The following is a 22,588-nucleotide window of genomic DNA, read 5'->3' as shown; positions in this document are numbered from 1 at the left end:
CAAACAGTAGAAAATTTATGTTAAATATGCCTTCATTCTTCATCTTGCCATCATTAACTTAAATTTCTGTATAGTCTGTTTACTAAGAATAGAAAAATAACATTCAAGGGATTGGAAGATTTGGAGGTTTTACAACATCTAAGGCCTGTTGGACTATACTCTGAAGATCATAAAAATTTGTTATAAATATTTCCTATGTCTCATACAGGAAATTTCATATGCTAAAGTCAAATCATACTTGTCATTAGAAATGATCTTACCTACCAACCTTGTAATGACGTATTCACTATTTGTAAATGTCAGTAACTCTACTTTGGCAGCTTCACCTGTTTCCCTTTACTTCACCTTTTCAGCTAGCAGTGTGGGTTTCATATACTTGTTATAACAAAATAAAATTTAGGAGTTATATAAAATTTACTGGCAGAGTCAAAGTAAAATTTGGGATTTTTTAATGTTTATTAGAGGAATCATAATAAAAATCACAATAAAAATTTTAACTGTATTATACAAAGTCTTTGCCTTTTGAATGACAAAAGGCAAACTAACCATAAAGTTAGATGATGGGCACAGATAATTTCCCGTGTAGAAAGATATAGCTCAAATGTTATAAAACATGAATGTACATTTCACAAAATGATAAAAATTACTTAATTTGTTGTCATTGTATGCACTGTAGATGGTTAGCTATAAGTTAAGATACAAATAACCAACCAAATAAAATACAGCAACAAAATATAAATACAATGACATGCTAAAAAAAATGCAAGCAATACAGGGCTGGCAAAATTTTGTGGTTGTTATTTATTCTTTTCCAAAATCTAGTCCCACTTTTCTCTACTGTAATCACCTCCCCACCAAGGTATTCATGGCAAAGAAAACAGAATTATTGTGGCATGGGACATGCAACAAGAACACATACAGTGACAGCTGAAACAGGATCAGACTTTACATATGTGACAGCAGGCCGACGACTGACAAAGTTTTTCCAAGAAGAAAGCAGCGAAAGCAAGAGCTCAGAGGCTGAGCCCTGTTGGCAGAAGGACTTGATATGGAAAAGGGAAGAAAATGATGTCATAACAATGCACAGTGGCAAAATGACACACAAGAAAAGCATATGGAACCAGACAGGACAAATGTACAATTCTACATGCAGATACACAATACAAGTAAAGTTAAACTTGCAAATATTCTCACAAAGGCTCTAAAATCTGTATCAGAATATTTTCTGACCTTGTTATTACATAGATTCATGTTTTATTTTTTAAGATGCTTTCTAGAATCTGTCTTATATGGACTTGTCTTAGCCATTGAGAGGAGTCACCTCTGGCCCTCCACCATCCTGCTCAGACCAAGGGCTTGAAATACAGGCTTTGTCCTCATGACCTGGTATCCCCTTCCCAAGTTGTCTCTTAGGAGTAGCCCTGTCATCTAGCTTGCCACCTTCTTTCTTTAGGAAGTGATTCTTCTAGATCAAAGGTGATTTTGTCCTCCAGGGGACATTTTGCAATGTTTGGAGAGATTTTTAGCTGTCACAACTAGAGGTGGGCGTGCTAGTCATCTGCTAAACACCCTACCATGCATAGGATAGCCCAGCAACAAATGATTCTTGGTTCCCCCCAAAGTGACTATTTTTAGACTCTTAAGAGCATGTATAAATTAATGTTTAAATAGAGACCAATATTTGTGGGGTGATTTTTTAAACACTCAAGGAATACTGATAACCGAGAAGGAGTATAACATATGTCACACTATAAATATTCACTTGTCAGTCTTCCCTACCACAATGTAAAGTCTGAAGACAGGGGCCATGTTGTTTTTTTGTTTTTGTTTTTTTGAGTCAGAGTCTCACTCTGTCGCCCAAGCCGGAATGCAGTGGCACACGGCTCACTGCAGCCTTGAATTCCTGGACTCAGGCATTCTTCTGCTTCCGCCGGTTGAGGAGCTGGGACTACAGGCATACACCACCACACTCAGTTAATTGTTTTTTAATTTTTTGTAAAGATGAGGTCTCCTTATGTTGCCTAGGCTGTTCTTGAACTCCTGGCCTCAAGCAATCCTCTCATCTCAGCCTCCTGAAGTGTGGGGATTACAGGCATGTGCCACCACACCCAGCCAATGTTATTTATTTTTAAACCTCCAAGTTTTACACAATGCTCAAAACATAGTAGGCTTTTATGTCTGTTGAACAAACATACATACATACATATATTTCTGAGGTAAAATGAGGTGAGAAAAAAAAACTTTAAGTTTATGTTACTGATGCAACAATCCAGAGGATAGCTAGTAATTTCCAGAAAACAACTGAAAGGTTATCTATCTGAAAGAAGAAAAGCTCAGTCGACTTTTAGATAATATACCACGAATGTAAAATTTACCCCACAACATGGAATGCACGCAGCATATGTACATTTCATTTACTTAATTTTAGCTATTCATTAACTGCAAAAAATAAATACAAAGCATAAATGATTAAACAAGAACAGAACTTCGAACAGGGTGGCTGATTTTGCTCAGCATTTCATCAATGAGTGAGTATAAGATTTAAATGGCTACTTCTTCAAGTGGATCTCTTAGGTTTTTGCACTGTGAACCTAATTTTTAAAAAACTGTATATTACACTCCTATAATGTGGTCCCTTAACATAAATCACCCAGACTCAGCCGAAGGAAAAGCTATCCCTTCCAACACCAAAGGAAGAAAACTGGCTCTACTAGACATCCACTTCAATAGAGCATCCTCCTAAGGAATACTTGAGAGCACTTTTCACTATGGGTGATTTTTGGTTTTTTGGCTTATATTCTGGTCTCTGGATCTCATTCTCAGGTAAGATATAATGCCACAGTATAAGCAGAGTACATTTTATCTACAATAGATCTAGATGGTGACTGAACAGGAAAACAAAGATAAAATTATTTTAAATTCTCTTGAACTATCCTAATTCCTGAAATAAGGAGTATCATGCATAATTCATCAAATTCTGTATTTATGAATATAGTATATTCCAAAATATATTATATACACTCACATACCTTTTTTTTTTTTTTGAGTTGGAGTCTCACTCTGTCGCCCAGACTAGAGTGCAGTGGCCGCTCCCGGCCACCACAACCTTGACCTGCTGGGCTCCGGCGATCCTTCCGCCTCAGCCTTCCAAGTAGCCGGAATTACAGGCATGCGCTACCACGCCCGGCTGAGTTTTTGATTTATTGTAGAGATGAGGTCTCGCTGCCCAGGTGGGTCTCGAACCCACGGGCTCAGGCAATCCACTCACCTCAGCCTCCCAAAGGCGTGGGATTACAGGCTGAGCCACTGAGCCTGGCTTCACTTACTTTTTATTTACATACTATGACTTGCTTTTACTTGGGCTATCTAAATTGGTTTTCATTCCCTTAATATGTAGGAATAGGGAAGTCTGAAGTTTTAAAATTAACCATAAAATAAAAATTAAGAATTGACTGTATAACCAACCGTTTTACCATATCTGAATTTTTTTTAGTCTTTATTGGGGCTATAAAACACAATGTGACTATGTTTTAATTATGCTACCTAAAATGATTATTTTATTATGAATAATATAACAATACTAATAAAATGTCAATTGAAGGCAAAAATTCAAATAGTGAACCTAAAATTAAAAATTTTATTAGGAATTCTACAATTTCAAAATTGGTTCAATAAATTTTAGACTATGTTTCCACTATTGCCACAAAGAAACACAATTTTAGCTGATAAACAGAAATAGTTCATCTTCTTTTCAGTATTAATTTTAATCATGACTTCTGAATTATGTAAGATCTTCTAGAGTAACTTTAGGTAAAACGCAACCATCCTGTACTGAAGATTATGTGCTGGGGGTATTCATTTAACATCTTTAAATTTAAAAGGAGGCTTTCATTTTCCTTAAGTCAATACAAACCTGCCAATTTGTATTACTCCTCATGCTCTACCTACTTGCCTTGTCTGTACATACCACAACCTTCAATCTTTAAGTGCCAGTAATTATCAAATAAGTGACCATTAACCAGCTTTCTTCAGGTACTTTTTTTTATTACTTATTAATCTCTAACTTATTCTCCATTCCTTTTATTTCATTCATTTTCTTCACTCAGTTTCAAATAAAAGTTGAACCACAAGTAGGAAAGAAGAAACAATTACAGTCCTCTAGAAATGCATTAAGACAAACAAACAAAAGCACCCTGTGCTTCATCTCAATATACTTTCAGGTAAGTCAGACCAACCCCCTTTCCACTGTATTGGTTGAACGAGGAGCAAATTAAAGAATTAGTAAAGCAAAACAGAAGAAATGCTCTAGAATGTTCACTCTTGTGCTCAAGTTATGTGGATTTGTAGATTCCCAGACCAGAGTAGCTAAGGACTAGCATGTTCTCTAGCACCTGTGGTTTAGAACCATGTTACATGGCTGCATTATAAATGTAGATGACTAAAATTTGCTTAAAATTTATAAATGGATCTCTCTTTCATCAAACATAAGATCCATAAGTTCTATGTTAATTTTAAAGAAACTCAGTAATTGTAAGAAAATATTGGTTAAGGCAGAATATGAAGTAAGCCAAATACATTTAGAATAACTTCACTTCATTCTGTTTGAGCATTAACACTTCAAACTCAATTACCATAATTTTTTAGAAATATCCAGAGCATGAACTCTGAAGCCAAAATGGCAAAGTTCTAAACTCAGATCTACTACTTAGTAGTAGCTGCATTACCTTGTACAAATTAGTTAACTGCCTTCTACCTCATTTTCTCATCTATGACAGGGGAAAGGAAAAAGAAAAACAACAGCTATCCCAGAGTTAAGGGGATAATATATACATAATCCTCTATACTTAAAACTGTACTTGATACAGCATACTAAACATTCAAAAAAAGTTAGCTATTACATGTCACGAACCATAGTTTTCAGTATTTGTATCACAAATAATGGAGAACTAACAATAGTAAGCACTCAAATATACAAAAAGCTTCAAAATCTCACAAGTTATAGTGACATTTCATTTTCCTCTCAAAGCTGGTTGACATAATGCACCTGACTCACTGATTAGTATCCAAGGGCCAGATGACAATCAAGGAGCTTTGCCACACTACCACTTATTTTCTGACCAAATATCTGAAATGGCACACTTTAACATCTTGAAAGGGAATAACAAAATGTATTTGTTCTACAATGCCCAAATAATAAGCCTACCTTTCAGATGGATGGGTAAAACAGAATCTGCTAGTTTTAACAATACAGCAAATTAGACTGTTCTAATTAATCCTCTTCTCTTATGAGTAAAAATGCACCTTTAACTAAGAAGATATTATTTATTTTTATTTGCATACTAACCGTAACTAGAAGAACTTTGGAAACTACTTCCTGAAATTGAGGTGAAATACCATCCTCATAATTTAAATGTATAAAGCCTCCCAAGAGAAGAAATACTTACCCAACTTGTGCTACTTCCTTGAGTTTTGGTAAAAAGTAAAGATGAACCCTGCAACACCGCCCAAGAAGACAACCAGCTCTTTCTGTAATTACAAAGATGACAGATTAAAGCTTCACTATCCAGGGTTCTTCTAAACAAAATTTAAAAATTAAAACCTATTTAGCTGCATCAATGTCATCTACAGTTTATAGTTATTAACATTCTACAGTTTTTATTGGGTTTACATATGATACTAATGGAATTTACAACCTGATCATGAAGGCCCCAAAACAGATAATCAGACAAATAAGTTATCAAAAAACTAAACAATGTACCTAATTATGGTCACATGAAACGAATCCAGCACACTGTGATCAGGACACTCATTTATTTTAAAGTCACAAAAATGGAATATTTGGCAAAAATTCTTATTCACAATTAAAAATTAGACGCACATACTTACCTTACTCACCTAATATTTTTTGTACATATAGACTATTTAATATACCTTGGTTACCTCCCTTTCCCCAACAGGGCTGCATTAGACAGGCAGTAGATACTAGGCATGTTATCGGTATACAATAAATTACATACCAATTGACCACTATCAGTAAGATGAGGTTTAAAAAAAACTTTTCTAAATTACAAAGTAACATACATAGAGTATGTAAAAAACTTTGAATATAGAATTGTGTAAAGAAAACGAGCTCCTTTTCCTTTAACATCCATACCAATTTTAAGAGTTTGGCGTTAATGTGGAGCATCAAACCAATTTTAAGAGTTTGGCGTAAAGTGGAACTTTTTTAAAAAACTGATCACTTATTTACTTTCCTATCTCCAGAAACATAGGTAAGACTCATATCAAATACGCTACTATCAGTGCTCCAGTTGAGAACTGTGAAGCTGATTAATGTTATACCTAGGCCGGATTCCACTCAACTTCCCCCTTCATTATCTTTAATTCTATATTAGAGTTTTTTGCGTAAATGTTTTGCTACCATTGGAGTTGTAAATTATTTGAAGACAGGAACAGTTTTTATTTATTTTTGTATCTACCTCAGACCTAGCAAAGTACTTTTCAAACAGCAGGTATGAATCAGTGTTTGCAAACAGGAAAATATATTAAAATTACCCTATAAGGGTACTCAGTTTCTGGGAGGCTAAAATAAATGTCAAATCAGTGTACTGCAGAAATTTATTGGGGCTTTTCTTATAAACAAACATAGCCAATTTTAGGAAAACTCTGTAATAGGCCATCAAAAAGAAGTTTATTTTTCCACGTTCAGAATGTAGAATTTGATATCTATCAATTAGACTGACTCTCCTACTTTTTATGACTACTTGAACTTCATGGATTAAGAGAAGTGAAATAAAATTAACTACTTCTAAGTTTCTATTTTTCATTTATTTCATGTAGTTTTTGCTTATGTTTGTTAATACAACTTTATTTGGTGAATGGCTATTGGTAATGATTAGATCTTCATTTTGAACTTATCCACAATGCTTTATCAATTTAAAGTAACCATCTTTGTGATGCTTAATGTTTTCCCCCTGGATTGAATTTTGTTTACTATTAAGATCCCTATTTCTGCTTTACTTTTTATTCCTCTGACATGCTTTACTCCTTTTTGTGTTTTACTTTTCTAAATTATCTTTGGGTGTTTCTTTTGCATGTAATATTTAGCAGGGCTTTGCTTTACCCTCATGCTTCAAATGAGCACTTTTTTCTTTCAACAGATGAGTATAGTCCATTTACACTGATTGATATTGAAATTATATGTATATTTGGTGATTGTTCTGTCATTTTGTTGTATTTTTATTTTAATTATTTAATGGTATGTGGATCACTTAAGACACCTTTAGAAGTACTTTTTTTAATTTGTAAATTTATCTTATACTTTCAGTCTTCTATTTCTTTAGATATCATCTAATGACCCCCTACTATGAAAAATACTTAAATCGGCATAGTTCTAATTTAAGTAAACTTTTTTAGTTTAATTGTGAAAATTAGAAAAACTGGAGGACTAGTAAATATCTGAGAACAAATACTGAATATTTAAATATGAAGAAACAATCACTGCCTCAAGGACTGAAGCACTTGTGTGACTTAGTTGCAAGGTGAATTTGCTATTTTATTTTAAAGAACCCAATATTTTTCCTGAAAAAAATGACTGATGCATACACTATGGTTATACAGACTTGGGTACTTGGCAGGCAGACATTATCTCCAAAATAAATGAAGTGAGTCTGTCACCTCAAGAAAACAAATGATAGTATTTGTTGACAATAAAAACATTAAAGCTTTTGAAAACATGAATGAACCTTGAGGACACTATGCTAAGCAAAATAAACCAGTCACAAAATCATACAAATACTGTATCATTCCACTGATATAACATATCTAAAGTGGTCAAATCACAGAAACAGAAAGCAGAAGGTAGTTATCAAGGGTTGGGAGATGGGGAAAGATGAAATTAGTGCTTACTGAGTATAGAGTTTCAGTGTTGCAAGATGACAAGTTCTAGAGATATGTTGCACAGCAATGTGAATATACTTAGAACTACTACTTAATACTACATTAAAAAATATAAGATGGCAAACTAAATGCTATGTGTTTTCTTACCACAAAAAAAAAATTGAAGTTTTCAAACAGGAAGTAGGATTTTGGAAAACAGCATCAAAATTTCCCTATACTTAATGATTTTCTGATGTTACTGATTTGTGAATCTCTGATATTAATGTGTAAACATTTAAAAAATGAGCAGAGTTAGTGACCAGTGTTTTCCAGATGACTTGTAAGACATTGTAAAATTGAGCATGGGTAAAGATTCATTCAAGTACCACACAGATCAATGGCTTTTAATGTAACTGAGTATGAAAAGTTCACTGATGGTTTTCAGAGTCTTCACTGCAACTAACCTTTAAAACAAACTATCATCTGCAGAGTTTTGGAGTAACAGAAAAATGTGTACAATTATATGAAACATTCATGGTAAAACATTCCTCCCTTTTCTAACTTTAGCTGTGAAAGGATTTTTTTCATCTATTTCGACCAACATATCACAACAGAAATGTTATGACTGCAAGCAAAGATGAGCATTCAACTGTCTTCCATTAAGCCAAATACGAAAGATTTGCAAAAATGTAAAACTATGCCTCTCTTCTGGAAATTTTTTGTGTTAAAAAATACAAGGGTTGGGCCATGTGTGGTGTCTTACTACCTATAATCCCAGAGAACTTTGGGAGGCCAAGGTAGGAGGCTCACTTGAGCCCAGGAGTTTAAGATCAGCCTGGGCAACATAGTGAAACTCTGTCTCTACAAAAAAAATTTTAATGAGCTGGGCACAGTGGTGTGTACCTGTAGTCCCAGTTACTCAGGAGACTGAAGGGAAGCTGGCTTGAGTTCAGGAGTTCGAAGTTGCAGTGAGTTATGCTGGGCAACAGAGAGAGACCTGTCTCAAAAAAACAATATAACAGGCCAGGTATGGTGGCTCAAGCCTGTAATCCAAGCACTTTGGGAGGTCGAGGTGAGGGGACTGCCCGAGCCCACAGGTTCGAGAACAGCCTGGGCAACTTGGCGAGACCTCATCTCTACAATAAATCAAAAAATTCCCAGGGCATGGTAGCGGGCACCTGTAGTTCTGGCTACTTGGAAGGCTGAGGCAGAAGAATCACCTGAGTCCAGCAAGTTGACACTGGGGTGGCCATGAGTGTGCCACTGCACTCCAGTCTGGGTGACAGAATAAGGCTCCAACTCAAAAAATAATAATAAAAATAAATAATAACATAACAAAGGTTTTTCTTCATAAAAATATTATTTGTGTTAACTGTATCGATTTTAAATCTTCACAGTATCTATAGATATAATCCATACAGACAAAAGCTCTATAGAATATTCAATAATTTTTAAGAATTTCAAGGTCTTCAGACCAAAAAGCTTTAATAGCCACTAATACAAAGAAAATTATTAGACTATTTTGCTCAACTCTATGTAAACAAATTTGAAGATGATGAAAGAGATGATTGCCTTAGGAAAATATAAATTGTAAAAAATATCTCCCCAAAAGTAGAAAAATCTAAAAAACAAATTATCACAGGAAAAACCACAAAAACAGAGAAAGAAGCCAAAGAGCTCTCTGCACCATATATTCCCAAAATGAAGAAAGGGAAAATTAAAATCCAACTCACAAGTGAATTTTACCAAGGAACAGCTTAAGCTATTTCAGAATATTTATAAAGGAAAAACTTTCAAATACCAAAATCTGACAGACTGTTCAAAGCAAATCTAAAAAACTCAATTGCCTGCAGATTTAAATTTCTTTTTTAAACAATAGATTAATCTCATTTTGACTATAAAAATCACAACATTTTAGTGGTTTTTAAAACCTAGGAGAAATGAGACTTATCTTACAAACAAATAGTTTCCTTAATTCATTAGGAGGTACTACACAATAACAAAAAAAAATCCAGCAATTCAACAGAAAAGCAAATGGCATAAACAAGTAATTCAACAAAAAGGAATACAAACCACTTATGATACTCTACCCCCACTACAAAAGAATGCAAATAAAAGTCCCATTTTCGTTCTAATCTCTATTGTCCAAAATCAAAAAAGATCTGACAATATATTAAACTGGCAAAAGGTGTGGAGAAAGACACTACTATTGGAGACAGAAACTGATTAAATATCTTAGAGCACAATTTGGAAAACTGTCAAAATAACCTTGCAAATGGCCTAGAAATTCCACTTTGGTAAAAGTTATTCCATAGGCACATCTACACACTTGCAAAGTGAACTATGCAAGATGTAAGTGTAACATTCATTGTAACAGCAAAATCTGTAAACATCCTAAATGTCTACCAACAGACAGGCATAGTTAAAAACACCTGCAAATAAATACTGGTTAAATGAACTATAAACAACCATACAATATACAATTATATAGCAGTTAAAATCAATGTGGCAGGTCTATATGCAAGAAATAGAACGACCTCCAAGATAAACTGTGCAAAGGTTGTGTTTCAAAAATGAACCTGTATAGACACAAACATATACATACATATCCTATCTCTGGAGAAAAGTACTAGAAGGCATGCGATTTAACACTGGTTGCCTCTGGGGAGGGGGGCTGATGGCTGAGGGACTTGCTTTACACTCAATACTTAGTTGTACCTTTGTTTTTTACCACATGCACTTATTGCTTACTGAAAAAAAGAAGAAAACATTTTTAAAGGTGAATGCTTTCTTAGAATCCTCACGTTTTAATCTATGGATTTACTATTACTTAGAAAGAAAAAGGAAAGTTTTCATGAAATTCATGACTATCTTATGTATGTTATTACATTAGAAAATAAACGATTTCTTCTGAATCTATTAATCATTTCTACTAAAATACAATCATATTGATAATTTTTAATTAATTTCAATCAGATGAATAACGTAAGAACATTAATGATTTGTGTACTTACCGAACCTTTTTCCCATTTTCAGTAATTTTTGTTACGTTTAATAATCCATATTTCTCTTGACCCTATGGAACAGAGTAGCAGTGTTTATAAAACATTCATACAGACAGTGAGGTCTATGTTTTTACATATAACTGAACCAAAATGGTCTTGTTCTCTCTATACAAATTGGCTTAAAAGGAAAGATGAGTCAGTATGGTATGTAACATGCTTAGTTTTAGAATACATTAAGAATACAACCTTCCTAATACTTCTGCAGTTTTTTCTATTATTTTATAATTAAATACTTCCTCCTCTTCTTCTTTTTCTTTTTGAGTTGGAGTCTCACTCTGTCGCCCAGACTGGAGTACAGTGGCTGCTCCCGGCCACCACAGCCTCAACCGGCTGGGCTCCGGCGATCCTTCCGCCTCAGCCTTCCGAGTAGCCAGAATTACAGGTGCGAGCTACCACGCCCGGCTGAATTTTTGATTTATTGTAGAGATGAGGTCTCACCAAGTTACCCAAGCAGGTCTCGAACCTGCGGGCTCAGCCAATCCACTCACCTCAGCCTCCCAAAGCGTGGGATTACAGGCTGAGCCACCGAGCCCGGCTCCTCTTCTTCTTAAATCATAGCAGTCATTAGGTACTTTGCTATCAAATTAGGTTTCCATATGAATGAATCGGCCCTGAAAAAATGATTTACATCTTTCTATTCTAAGAAAGTGATGTAATGCTATAATGAAAAATACTACAAAAAGGAATAATTTACTTTGGTGTTGTTTTACAATTGTATAATCTGGAAGCTATTCAATATACTAACCCACTTTGTCAAAATACAAAAATATCTAGGTAGAAAAAATGTGATGACAGCATTTAATAAATTACTCAAAAGTATACTGTGCTATGCACAGAACTGGCCTTAATACAGCATTAAAAAAACTCAGTACATGCTTCATTAAACATATTATCAGATAGTGAATTCAGCGTTAGAAAATCTAGAGTTATTAGCCAACTGGTGCCAAAAATAGTGACATAAGCTTTATCATCAAACCCTATAAAGGCAAAAGCCACTGAGCTAATAAAGTTAAGGTTATCTTACAATTCTTCCAGACGGAAATAAAGAAGCACTTTGGTACTGCTTGAGCTTCCTATATTCAAATGAATATCATCAAAATGAGCTGTTGCCAACAGTGATCATCAACATGAGTAAGCACTGTATGGACATGAGACAACAGTTCATTTTAATTCAACTGAAACATACACACAAACACATGCTCACAAAGAAAAAAAAATCCCCAATTCAGAATTTATTTGACCATTTAACTGATTACTCAGCTATGATTTCTCAATGTACTTGAATCAAAAAATACAAATCCTTTTTATATGGGAGATAAACATAATATTGAGTATGTTCTTAATCATGTCTAAAAGTTTTGCCTGGTCTGATACAAACTCATATCTACAGACAAAACTGACAAACCATTATGGCAATTTACATTTTTGGTATACTGGAATCTTGGGAAATAACCCATATAAAGTTTTAATGTAACTTTTTCATGAAGCATAACTTAGATCTCCTTAGATATACGAGTTTGATACTTTTCATAAGAGCTGTATTGTCTCTCAACGAAAACATCAATAACACAATTGTAAGTATGCATAAGATCTGTTTCTTTTTTTCTTACAAACTCTATGTCAAGAGCTGACCTTCAACTTATCACAGCAAAGGAGCTATACCAGATGTTAAGTAATAACATTTTCAACTTACTTTAACACTTCCATAAAAAACAGGGAGAAAAAAAATCTTTCAATGATAAACTAAGAAACAACATTAATCTGAAGTGGATGGCTACTGGTTAAGTGAGCAAGGGAGCACAGGAATTGTAAGGACAGAGAGGTAGGAATTAAGTCCATAAAAATGCCACCACTGGAACTGTGTTTGTTTAAATATAAATAAATAAATAAAAGCAGAGGCAGGAAGGAAACACAGGCACCAAAACAGAAAGAAAAATGGATAGCGTAGCAGTAGTGACAGATAACCTAAAAGTCTACAGATGAGAATCTCAGGGATTCTTGCCTGAGTTAATGAATGGGCTGAAAGTGGAGCACAACTGTGTATGTACATGCGTTGTTCAAGGAAAGGGTCTAGAGCTCTCACCAAATTCTCATAAGTATCAAGACCCAAGTATTAATTCTCTAAATATTAAGCACTTTTGCTTGAACATAAAATAAAAAAATCTGCCGCATCAAAATGTCCAAATACAAAAATCAATTACTATACAATGTGGTAAGTGCCATGAGAAAGCTAGAAGGAAATCAGAAACAGCTTCCTGGAGAATCTGACACTTGAGCTAAGGAACAAGAGTTAGGCCACAGTAAGAAGGTCACATCTATGAAGCAGAAAGTACTAAATCTATAGGTGCCTTGATCTTGGACGCTCCAACCTCCAAAAATGTGAGAAATAAATTTCTGTTGCTTGTAAGCCATCAACAGCTTTTCATATTTTTGTTATAGCAGCCCAAATGGACTAAGACACACGTAATGCAAAGAGTATTTGTATCTTTTACTTATTTATTGCCTACTTCATTAGGTCATAAGTGGGACCACATCTGTTATGTTCATAAATGCATGACTAGTGCATGACACTGTATCTAGCAAGTAGTTGGTACTCAATACATATTTGTTGAATTAATTTACCAGCAAATTAACATCGCTATAAGAAGAAAGAAATATAAGAGAAACTGGTTGGCAACAGAGAAAATAAAGCTTTAACTTTTAAACAACAAAATGTTTGTGACATAAAAGTGATGAATAGGCAGATATGTAATATAGGTTTGAATATACAGGTGAAATATTTAGGGAAAACATTTAGACATTTTAATTTCAGACTACTTGGTATACTTGAAGTAATGTGACTCAAAATCAACCAATTTTTTATGTTGCTAAGATAACATCATAAAAAAGTCATGAGTCCTGTAAAATATGCCCAAGTTTATATATATTTGTCAATCTAAATATATTTACTACTCCAAAAGAAATTTTACATTGAAAATAAACAGAAATTATTTAATAAGGACTAGCAAATTATGGCTAAATACTGATCAAAAAGATTGTAATAATAATATTCTATCCTAATAGTCAAGAAAATAATAAAATTTAATTCTATTAAGTACATAATCTGGGAAAACTTTCACAGTTCCTTACCAGGAACTTACCACTTACCAGGCTTCAGAATTTCTAAATCAATGTTGTATTCATTTAGTAAAATAAGCACGTCCCAATTTAGGCTAACAATTACATACCAAAATAAACAGAGTTAATCAAAATCATCTTCTATTAAGTATGTTATAATCATATAATAGTAAATTCTTTCTATGTGATATAAGTAAACTTCCACAATTATAAATATACTCGTGAGAAAGAACCAATGTGATGAAACATCCAGAACAGGTAATCCATAGAGACAGAAAGCAGACTAGTGGTTACCAAGGGCAGGAGACTGGAGGGGGATGAAATAGGGAATGACTGTTCAATGGGTATGAGTTTCCTTCTTGAGTGACCAAAGTATCCTGTAATTACATGGAGATGATAGTTGCACTCATTGTAAATATGCTAAATACCACTTTATGTCATGTGAGTTTTATCTCAATAAAAAAACTGAACATTCAACTCATGTTTATTAAAAAGTCCTTAGAATAGTAATATTCAGTGGGGAAAAAAAAGCAAATTTGTCCCCTAACACATTTCCTTTAATACTTGTTAAAGAAAATGTTAAAATGTCCTTTTCTCTAAAATGATTAATGCATTTTAATATCATAATTGGAAATATCAAAAGTTCAAGTTTCCAAATTACATAGTCTAAAACTTTATTCAGTATTCAGCTATTGAAAATTTTAAAATGCATATCCTCATAGGCACATAGGGACAAAGAATAGTTTTTTAGGTCAGCCCACAAAAAACTATTTAATTCATAGTCAAACTATAGAAAAATATATTATTGATTTTTTTTAATGTATATACTGCCTATTTCCAGCAGATTTGAAGGAACCCTAAAAATAATAACATATTCTAAATTGGGAATTAAATATAAAAAATTAACATGCTTCCAGCTACTTGGGAGGCTGAGGCAGAAGGATTGCCTAAGCTCAGCAGGTCAAGGCTGCAGTGGCCGTGAGCGTGCCTCTGCACTCCAGCCTGGGCGACAAGAGTGAGACTCCAACCCACCCATCCCAAAAAAATTTAAAATGTATATTAAGGGAAACATTTAAAATCTGGTCTGGTTAGAAGAAATTGAAGAGATATATGGGCAAGTTGCAGAGTTTTTTAAAGATGACATTAAGACACTAACACTAGTGATGGTATCATTTTCATTTCTAAATTTGTAGCTTCCTTCTTACCACTAAGGCTTTATACCAACTAGATTTCAACTCACAAAGAGAGAAGAGAAAATATCTCCTTGCAGTAACTGGATATGAGTGGGAAAGAGGGTCAAGCCTAGGTAGCAGCCAGGCAAGAAGCGGGACCAGAAGGCAGAAGGAGGGAAGAGATGTCAACGAGGGCAGAAGTCTCAAAGGGGAAGGCAAGACTGCACAGAAGGAACATGAGAAAGAAAAGAAACGCCATCTGTATATGTGAAAACAAAATGGCATCATGGCTGTTCTTTTTTTTTTTTTTCATCTAAAAAAGATTGAAACAAAAGAAATGTGGTTGAGGCAGTTCCCTGTGATGACCATCAGAGGGTACTGTGAGTCCAGGATGGTCTAGTTGCTGACAAACTCCAGAAAATGGGTAACTGGCTGGTGAAATAATTTGTAAACAGTCCTTTGTAACATTAACAAATTCATGTTTCTAGGATTACCTAGAAATTCTCTTTTATCAAAAGGTGAATAATGTATAAAAGAACTTTGAATGGATTGTACATTATCTATAAAGTAGTTTAGAAGAGTTATTTACTTTTTTTCTAGATGGGCTGATAGATTATGAACAGTTTATTATTGTACCAACAGTTACTAGAATTTATAAAGTAATTCCTACCAAAATCACTAAAATCATGCTCATTTTTATCTTTATGAAATTTTTATATACCCAGAAATGTGTTAAATAATGCAAAAGATAAAACAGAAACATGTAGTTCCATCTATCCCTCATTTAAACTCCCTTCAGGAATTTAGAACCTGGTAAGAGACTGACTGACTTGGGAGTTCAGAAATTTTAAAAAGACCATTATTATGCTAGGCTAGTCTGACATGGCCTCCTAAAAGAAACAGTCTTGGAAGAGGCACAGGATTTAACTGTATGTATAGAAAAGCCAAGGGCCATTCTAGGCAACATTAACAGCTACTATAAGGCACTGAGGATAGGTACTAGGGTAACTCTGTTCCTACTCTAATGAAGCTTTTCTTACTCTGGTGGGGAAGACAGACATTAATAGTTAGTGGTTCCTATAAGAAATAATTGCCAGTGTGGTAGCTCACACCTGTAATGCCAGCACTTTGGGAGGCTGAGGCAGGAGGATAGCATGAACCCAAGAATTTGAGACCAGCCTAGGCAACATAGGGAGATCTCGTCCATACAAAAAAATAAAAGTAGCAGCCAGGTGTGGTGGCACATGCCTGTAGTCCCAGCTACTCAGGAGGCTGAGGTAGAAGGACTGCCTGAATCAGGAGTTTGAGGCTGCAGTGAGCTGTGATTGTGCCACTGCACTCCAACCTGGGTGACAGAGTGAAACTCTGATTCAATAACAACAACAAAAGTAATGACCAGTTATATTCTATGTTATGCAATCAAACTATATATAATTAAATACTATTAAGAGTATTATACAAAAACTTCACCTAATTTAAACGATTAGAATAAAATTATCTCAGGAAGCAAAATTTGAACATGAATGAACAAAAGTGACCAGGCAAAGATGTGGGGGGAAAATGTTTCAGTGAACAGAGGAAAGGACACGTGAAGAATCTTGAGCAGAAAGGGAGGCTCCCTTGAGGAGCTGAGAGAAGGGCAGTGTAACAAAGGGGAGCAAGCAAAAAAGGGAAGATGGAGACATAGGAAGTAAGAGATGAGGCTAGGGAAGCGGCCTTGTAGTCCTCGTTAAAAATTTTGGACATCATTTTAAAAGAAAACAGAAGCCATAGAAGGAGAACACCATGATCAGTAACAGGAAAGACTTAAGAGTGAGTATAAATACAGAAATCAAGTAAAATTTCATCAAAGTTAAGATGGGTGCCTGAGGTTTTCCAGTTTAGGGGAACTTACAGTTGAGTTACATTATCTCCAGTATTCACCTAGCACAGACCGGGCAATGTATTTTACAGCACAGCAAATGAAGGATGTCTACACTCATTAAGGAGGGGGATGCTTCTTACCTTTGGACTGCTGGCCTGAAGAAAAAAGTGTTAAGTATAATTTGGTATGTGGTAGTACTGTCTGGAAATTTTAACACTTTTAAAAACAAATATAAACTCATCACTTAAAAATATGGTATATAATTAGTCATGTAAGATACCATATTTATACAAAAAGGGGTGTTTAACTCAGTAAAATCTGAATCTTAATTTAAACTTATTTTAATTGTGACTTTTTAAAAGAACCAATGAAATTTAATAGGAGCCCAATAAACATTTAAACATTACATTTAGAGAGTATTAATGTACTGAAATTGACTAAAATAACTGCACTATATTATATGATATGCTTCTATCATACTAACTGTATCTTGGTGCTTTGGTGAAGAGGGAGAAGACTCATTTTCAGGAAAGCAGGGTTTTGAGGCAGTTGGAGATTCCTACAAGAAATAAGTAATGAAAAATGTTATTCTATTTTTTATAATTATATTTCTGCCTCTACGTACAGTGGGAGAACTTAATAAGAGACAAAAGAAAATTTTTTTGCTTTTTGTTTTCTTTCTACATTCAGCTCTAAAATTGATTTGGGACCGATTTCAAATATGGTACTGATCTGAAAACTACAGATGTTATAAAAAGTTTATAAAATATGACACATTTCACAGCAATCACGGTTAAATTTAAATATGGCATACAGAATTACTCCAAAGAAATGATGTAAATTACCTTAAAATCATAATGTTACATCAGTTTGAATTAACCATGTTTAAAATACATAAAACCTAAATACTTGGGGATAAATATGTTATAGTCATGATACTAACTTGCTCTTGGTATGGTAGTTATGAATACCCAGGATTAGGCAAGAAGTGGTCACAGAAATAACTTACCGACTATCAGAATGAGAATTTCATTTTAGTCAACAGTTACATGAGAAATTAAATGAAATTGCTATTAATATTTAAGGTAATATATAGCTAACTTTCCAATAATTATAAATAAGCATTTTTTTTAGATGCAAGGGAGAAACCTAAGATTTAGATTATAAACTCACAGAAAAAAAAGTTTTAATGTCTAAGCCTACAAGAGTATCATAAGAGCAAACCAATATGCTTTTTAAACAGTCTGCTTTGTCAATATTAAATCATAGTATTTGATTCCTACTATAGTGTTAATAAGACTGTTTATGGAGGATAAGACTGAAAACCATTTTATGGTAGCAATAGCCTAACTCCTTTAAATCATCTCCATTCTCCCAGATGCTTTGAATAATTTCAGGAAAAGATAATTCAAGAAATCATATGCCATTACTTATCTTTTTTTATCAAACTAAAAAATTCCTTTCAATATTCACTTTCACATTTTTATTATTCTAGTTTTCTATGCTTATGTAACTGGAGAAGGTACTGTCAACAAACCTGGGAATTTGTTTTAAGTAACAATGCAAAAACCATTAACTCAACATTCTTTCACTTGGAAAAAAGTCTTCCGTTTTACATCTTATATAATTTCTAATGACAGAAACTAGGTAGCAACCAATGTTTACCGAGAAGCCTTTAACGAGATAAGTTTACAAATCAAACATCCAAGGCCAAAATGAAGACACATCAAAAATTAAATTAAACTCAATGCCCAAATCTCAGTTTAGGCTCACTTAAGCTATTTCTTCTGACAACTTAGATCAATTTCTTGACTTCTAAAAGAGTGTCATATATTAAAATAGTCTGGGAAAGATTTGATGACCACAAACTAGAAATAAGCAATTGAATAAAATGAATGCTAACTATGATTTATTTTTCAAAGCATTTTCAGTCCTACAAAATTAAAAACTACAAATGGAGTAATAAGGTATGTATAACAATTATAATTATTATAAACAAAAATACTTTGACATTTACAAATTTATACTTATGTATATTTATAAATGTGTATGCATAAATATATCTCATTTCTATGAATAGCAGTTTTAGTAAAAACCACACATAAACAGAAACAGATGTACTCACACTACACACACACACACAACACACACACACCCCTACCTCCTTTGAGGTTATCTGCCAACTGAATTAGGCCCTGTGTCATCATAACATCTGCTACACAGTACAGACGGTCCCCCAACTTAACAAATTTTTCACTTTATAGTGTGTGAAAGCAATAGCAGGCATTCAATAGAAAGCATACTTTGATTTTTGAATTTTTATCCTAACCAGGGCTAGTGATATTTGATAAGATACTCTCTTGCAATGCTGGGAGAGAGGAAGGGAGCCCCAGTTCCCAGTAAGCCACAAAATCATCAGGATAAGCACCCCATACTCATCCCATACTGTGTTCCAGATGATTTTGCCCAACTGTAGGTTAACATAAGTGTTCTGAGCACATTTAAGGTAGGCTAAGTTTAGTCATGATGTTCAACAGGTTAGGTGTATCAATCACATTTTCAACTTAATCTTTTCAACTTATGAAGGGATGTAACACCATCATAAATTGAGAAGCATAGATTCAGGAGGTTTCTATGATTACATTTCAAGTTATACATATTTCACCCTTTGCCAAATATTAGCTAGTTTGTTTTGGATAGTCCCTTTTTACATAAACTCAACTTAAGATAGGCTGCCTGTCTTAAGAAGATATGTAATAAGTAATGATAAACAGTAAAGTTTACTTGAAGAAGCAATTACCTATGAATCTATTTATAAAGGGTAAGGTCAAGGGGGAGACATTTCTACCCAAAATAAGTATATTTCTAGTCTCAAGAAAATCATATTCTCACAATTCTGCAACAATCTGATTAAAGAGGAAGTGTAATTTTTAAAAAACTTCATGCAAGTTATTTTAAGCAACAGATTGAAAATGAATCAAGAAAGATTAAAAAGAAGAAATTTTAAATATAAGTCATCAAAATAGTCATTCTGAGTTCTAATATAAAGCCGCATTGGAGTTGATTCAACAATGGCTTTTGTGGTAGAGTGGAGGTCCCCAACCCTTGGACCATGGACAGGTCCAATGCCCGTTAGAAATGGGCCACACAACAGGAGGTGAGCAGGAGGCAAGGGAGCAAGGTTTCATCTGTATTTACAGCCACTCCCTATCATTTGCATTACAGCCTGAGCTCCACCCCCTGTCAGATCAACAGGGGCTTTAGATTCTCAGAGAAGCATGAACCCTATTGTGAACTGCGCATGTGTGAGATATAGGTTGTGCACTCCTTGTAAGAATCTAATGCCTGATTATCTGAGGTGGAGCTGATGCATTAATGCTAGCGGCGGGGAGCAGCTGCAGACACAATAACATTAGCAGTGAGGTTTGACTGGACAGAGACCATGATAAATCAACTGCTTACAGACTCATATCAAACACTATCAGTGAGTGGCAATTAAATGGATGTACTTCAATTGTACAGCTGCATCTGGTGGCAGGCCTTAAATCAGGATCCAATACTTATTTTAGTCTGTACATGGCCTGCCCATTATTTTATTTAGCACTGCCATCTGTGCTTTTTTTTTAACGGTGAGTTGTATAATTATTTCATTATATATCACAATGTAATAATAGAAATGCACAATAAATGTTATGCACTTGAATCACCCTGAAACCATTCCATCCCCTCCCAACCGCTGGTCTATGGAAAAACTGTCTTCCACAAAACCGGTTTGCCAAAAAGATTGAGCGTACTGCCCTAGAGTATTTTATATTGTATTTAGTTTTCTATATATCCTGAATTGTAATCTGCTTCTTCTTTTTTCTTTTTTTTTGAGTTGGAGTCTCACTCTGTCACCCAGACTGGAGTGCAATGGCCGCTCCCGGCCACCGCAGCCTCTACCTGCTGGGCTCCAGCGATCCTTCGCCTCAGCCTTCCAAGTAGCTGGAACTACAGGCGCACGCTACCACCACCAGCTAATTTTGGATTTATTGTAGAGATGAGGTGTCACCAAGTTGCCCAGGCAGGTCTCGAACCCATGGGCTCAGGCAATGTAATCTGCTTCTTGAAGCTGAATGACTTTTTTAAATTCAAAATCTCTAGGAATCTTACCTACCAAGGTTAATCTAGATACTAATATATTTTCAAGCATATCTTCAATAGCATAGATTCCAGAATGCCATTCATTTAACATGCCCTCTATATTCAATCACACAACATCCCTACTGAATAGAAACTAGAAATTGTTCTATTATTTTCATTGTTTTCTATAAGTCCATCTTATACAGATATGTACATCCAACTTTAAATTCAACAAAGGACAGTTTTTTTTATTGTCCAATCTCTTTTATTACAGAGTGATTATGGTAAAGGTTCCAGACATCCACTGGTCCCTCTACTCCAAGTGGCAGGGAGGCAGTCAGTTCCTCCATAGGCTCTTGTGCCGCTCCTCCAAGTCTGCATCGGCATTAGCCAGGGCTGAAGCTGTAGCTTATGCTTTTTTCTCACCAGCAGCTACAATGAGTAAGCCTCTAGTAGAGGGAAGGTTGGACAGCTCAACTGTCAGGCTCAGTCCAGCTCGTCCAGGACCTGGGATACAACAGCATCACTCTCCTCTTCATCTTCCTCATCACCCATGGCATCATCAATGGCATCGTTCATTATCTCCTCCTTCATGTCCACGATCTCTGCCTACCGCTCAAATTCCATCATGATCTTCTGGATCTGGGGCAATTTTAGCTGTCTGTTCATTGTGTCCATGGCCTTGGTGACACCCTTGGCTTGAGCCACTGAGTTGCTAGACTTGAGCATCTGAATCTTGAGGGACACAGCCTGGATGTTGGCCCGCAACAACACAAACTTGGTTGCATAGAGCCAAGTGTGCACTAGGTCTTTTGCCATGATGCACACAGCATCCATCTGGCCCTGCTTGGCCATCTTCTTGATGACTGCCATGATTTTCTTCTCCTGGGTCTATAGCTTCTGTTGCTCATGGTCCAGCTCTCACATGGCATGGTTCAGAGCCCACTGGTTATGTCTCAGCAACTCCTCTGGCATCTTCCGGCGCCCAAACAACAGGTCCATGGTGGTAGAAGTCCACTGGCAGGCCAGAGCTGAGAAGGGGACCTCCAAAGGCCAGTTGTATAGTCACTTGCAGTACCAAAATATCACACTTGTTTTGATTGATTAATTTAGACTATTTATAAAAGGATTTAAGACTCAACATATCCAAGCACAAAGAAATATGCCTGAGGACAGTTCTTCCTGTTTCCACTAACACCTAAAAAATGTGGGAAACCTATTATCATGCTACAAAAGAAGGATGATAGTCTTTTCTCCCCTAGAAAAGAATCTTCAATGACAAATATATATATATATATTTTGAGTTGGGGTCTCACTCTGTCGCCCAGACTGGAGTGCAGTGGCCACTTCCAGCCACCGCAGTCTCAACC

The 22,588-nt window shown here is 35.0% G+C and overlaps 1 protein-coding gene and 1 pseudogene across 5 annotated transcripts in view; both read right to left on the bottom strand.

The window, feature by feature from the left end:
- ARHGAP12 (Rho GTPase activating protein 12) overlaps positions 1-22,588 on the bottom strand; it is a 108,436-nt gene that overhangs the window by 16,145 nt on the left and 69,703 nt on the right. For 2 of the 5 annotated variants that reach the window (XM_021715650.1, XM_021715652.1), the window contains 4 exons: positions 17,581-17,655; positions 17,237-17,251; positions 10,893-10,954; positions 5,445-5,526 (listed from right to left, as the gene is read on the bottom strand). In XM_021715650.1, the coding sequence (XP_021571325.1) occupies positions 5,445-5,526; positions 10,893-10,954; positions 17,237-17,251; positions 17,581-17,655 (234 nt within the window). The remainder of the gene's footprint in view (positions 1-5,444; positions 5,527-10,892; positions 10,955-17,236; positions 17,252-17,580; positions 17,656-22,588) is intronic. The other 3 variants (XM_021715651.1, XM_021715653.1, XM_008064257.1) reach the window with 2 other exon arrangements.
- LOC103266620 lies at positions 21,556-22,220 on the bottom strand (annotated as a pseudogene).

This window comes from Carlito syrichta, unplaced genomic scaffold (genome assembly GCF_000164805.1).
Source record: "Carlito syrichta isolate Samal-C Ts95f unplaced genomic scaffold, Tarsius_syrichta-2.0.1 Scaffold307249, whole genome shotgun sequence".
Lineage (NCBI taxonomy): Eukaryota > Metazoa > Chordata > Mammalia > Primates > Tarsiidae > Carlito > Carlito syrichta.
Note: the sequence above shows the minus strand (reverse complement) of the source record. Positions and strands in the feature narration are given on the sequence as shown.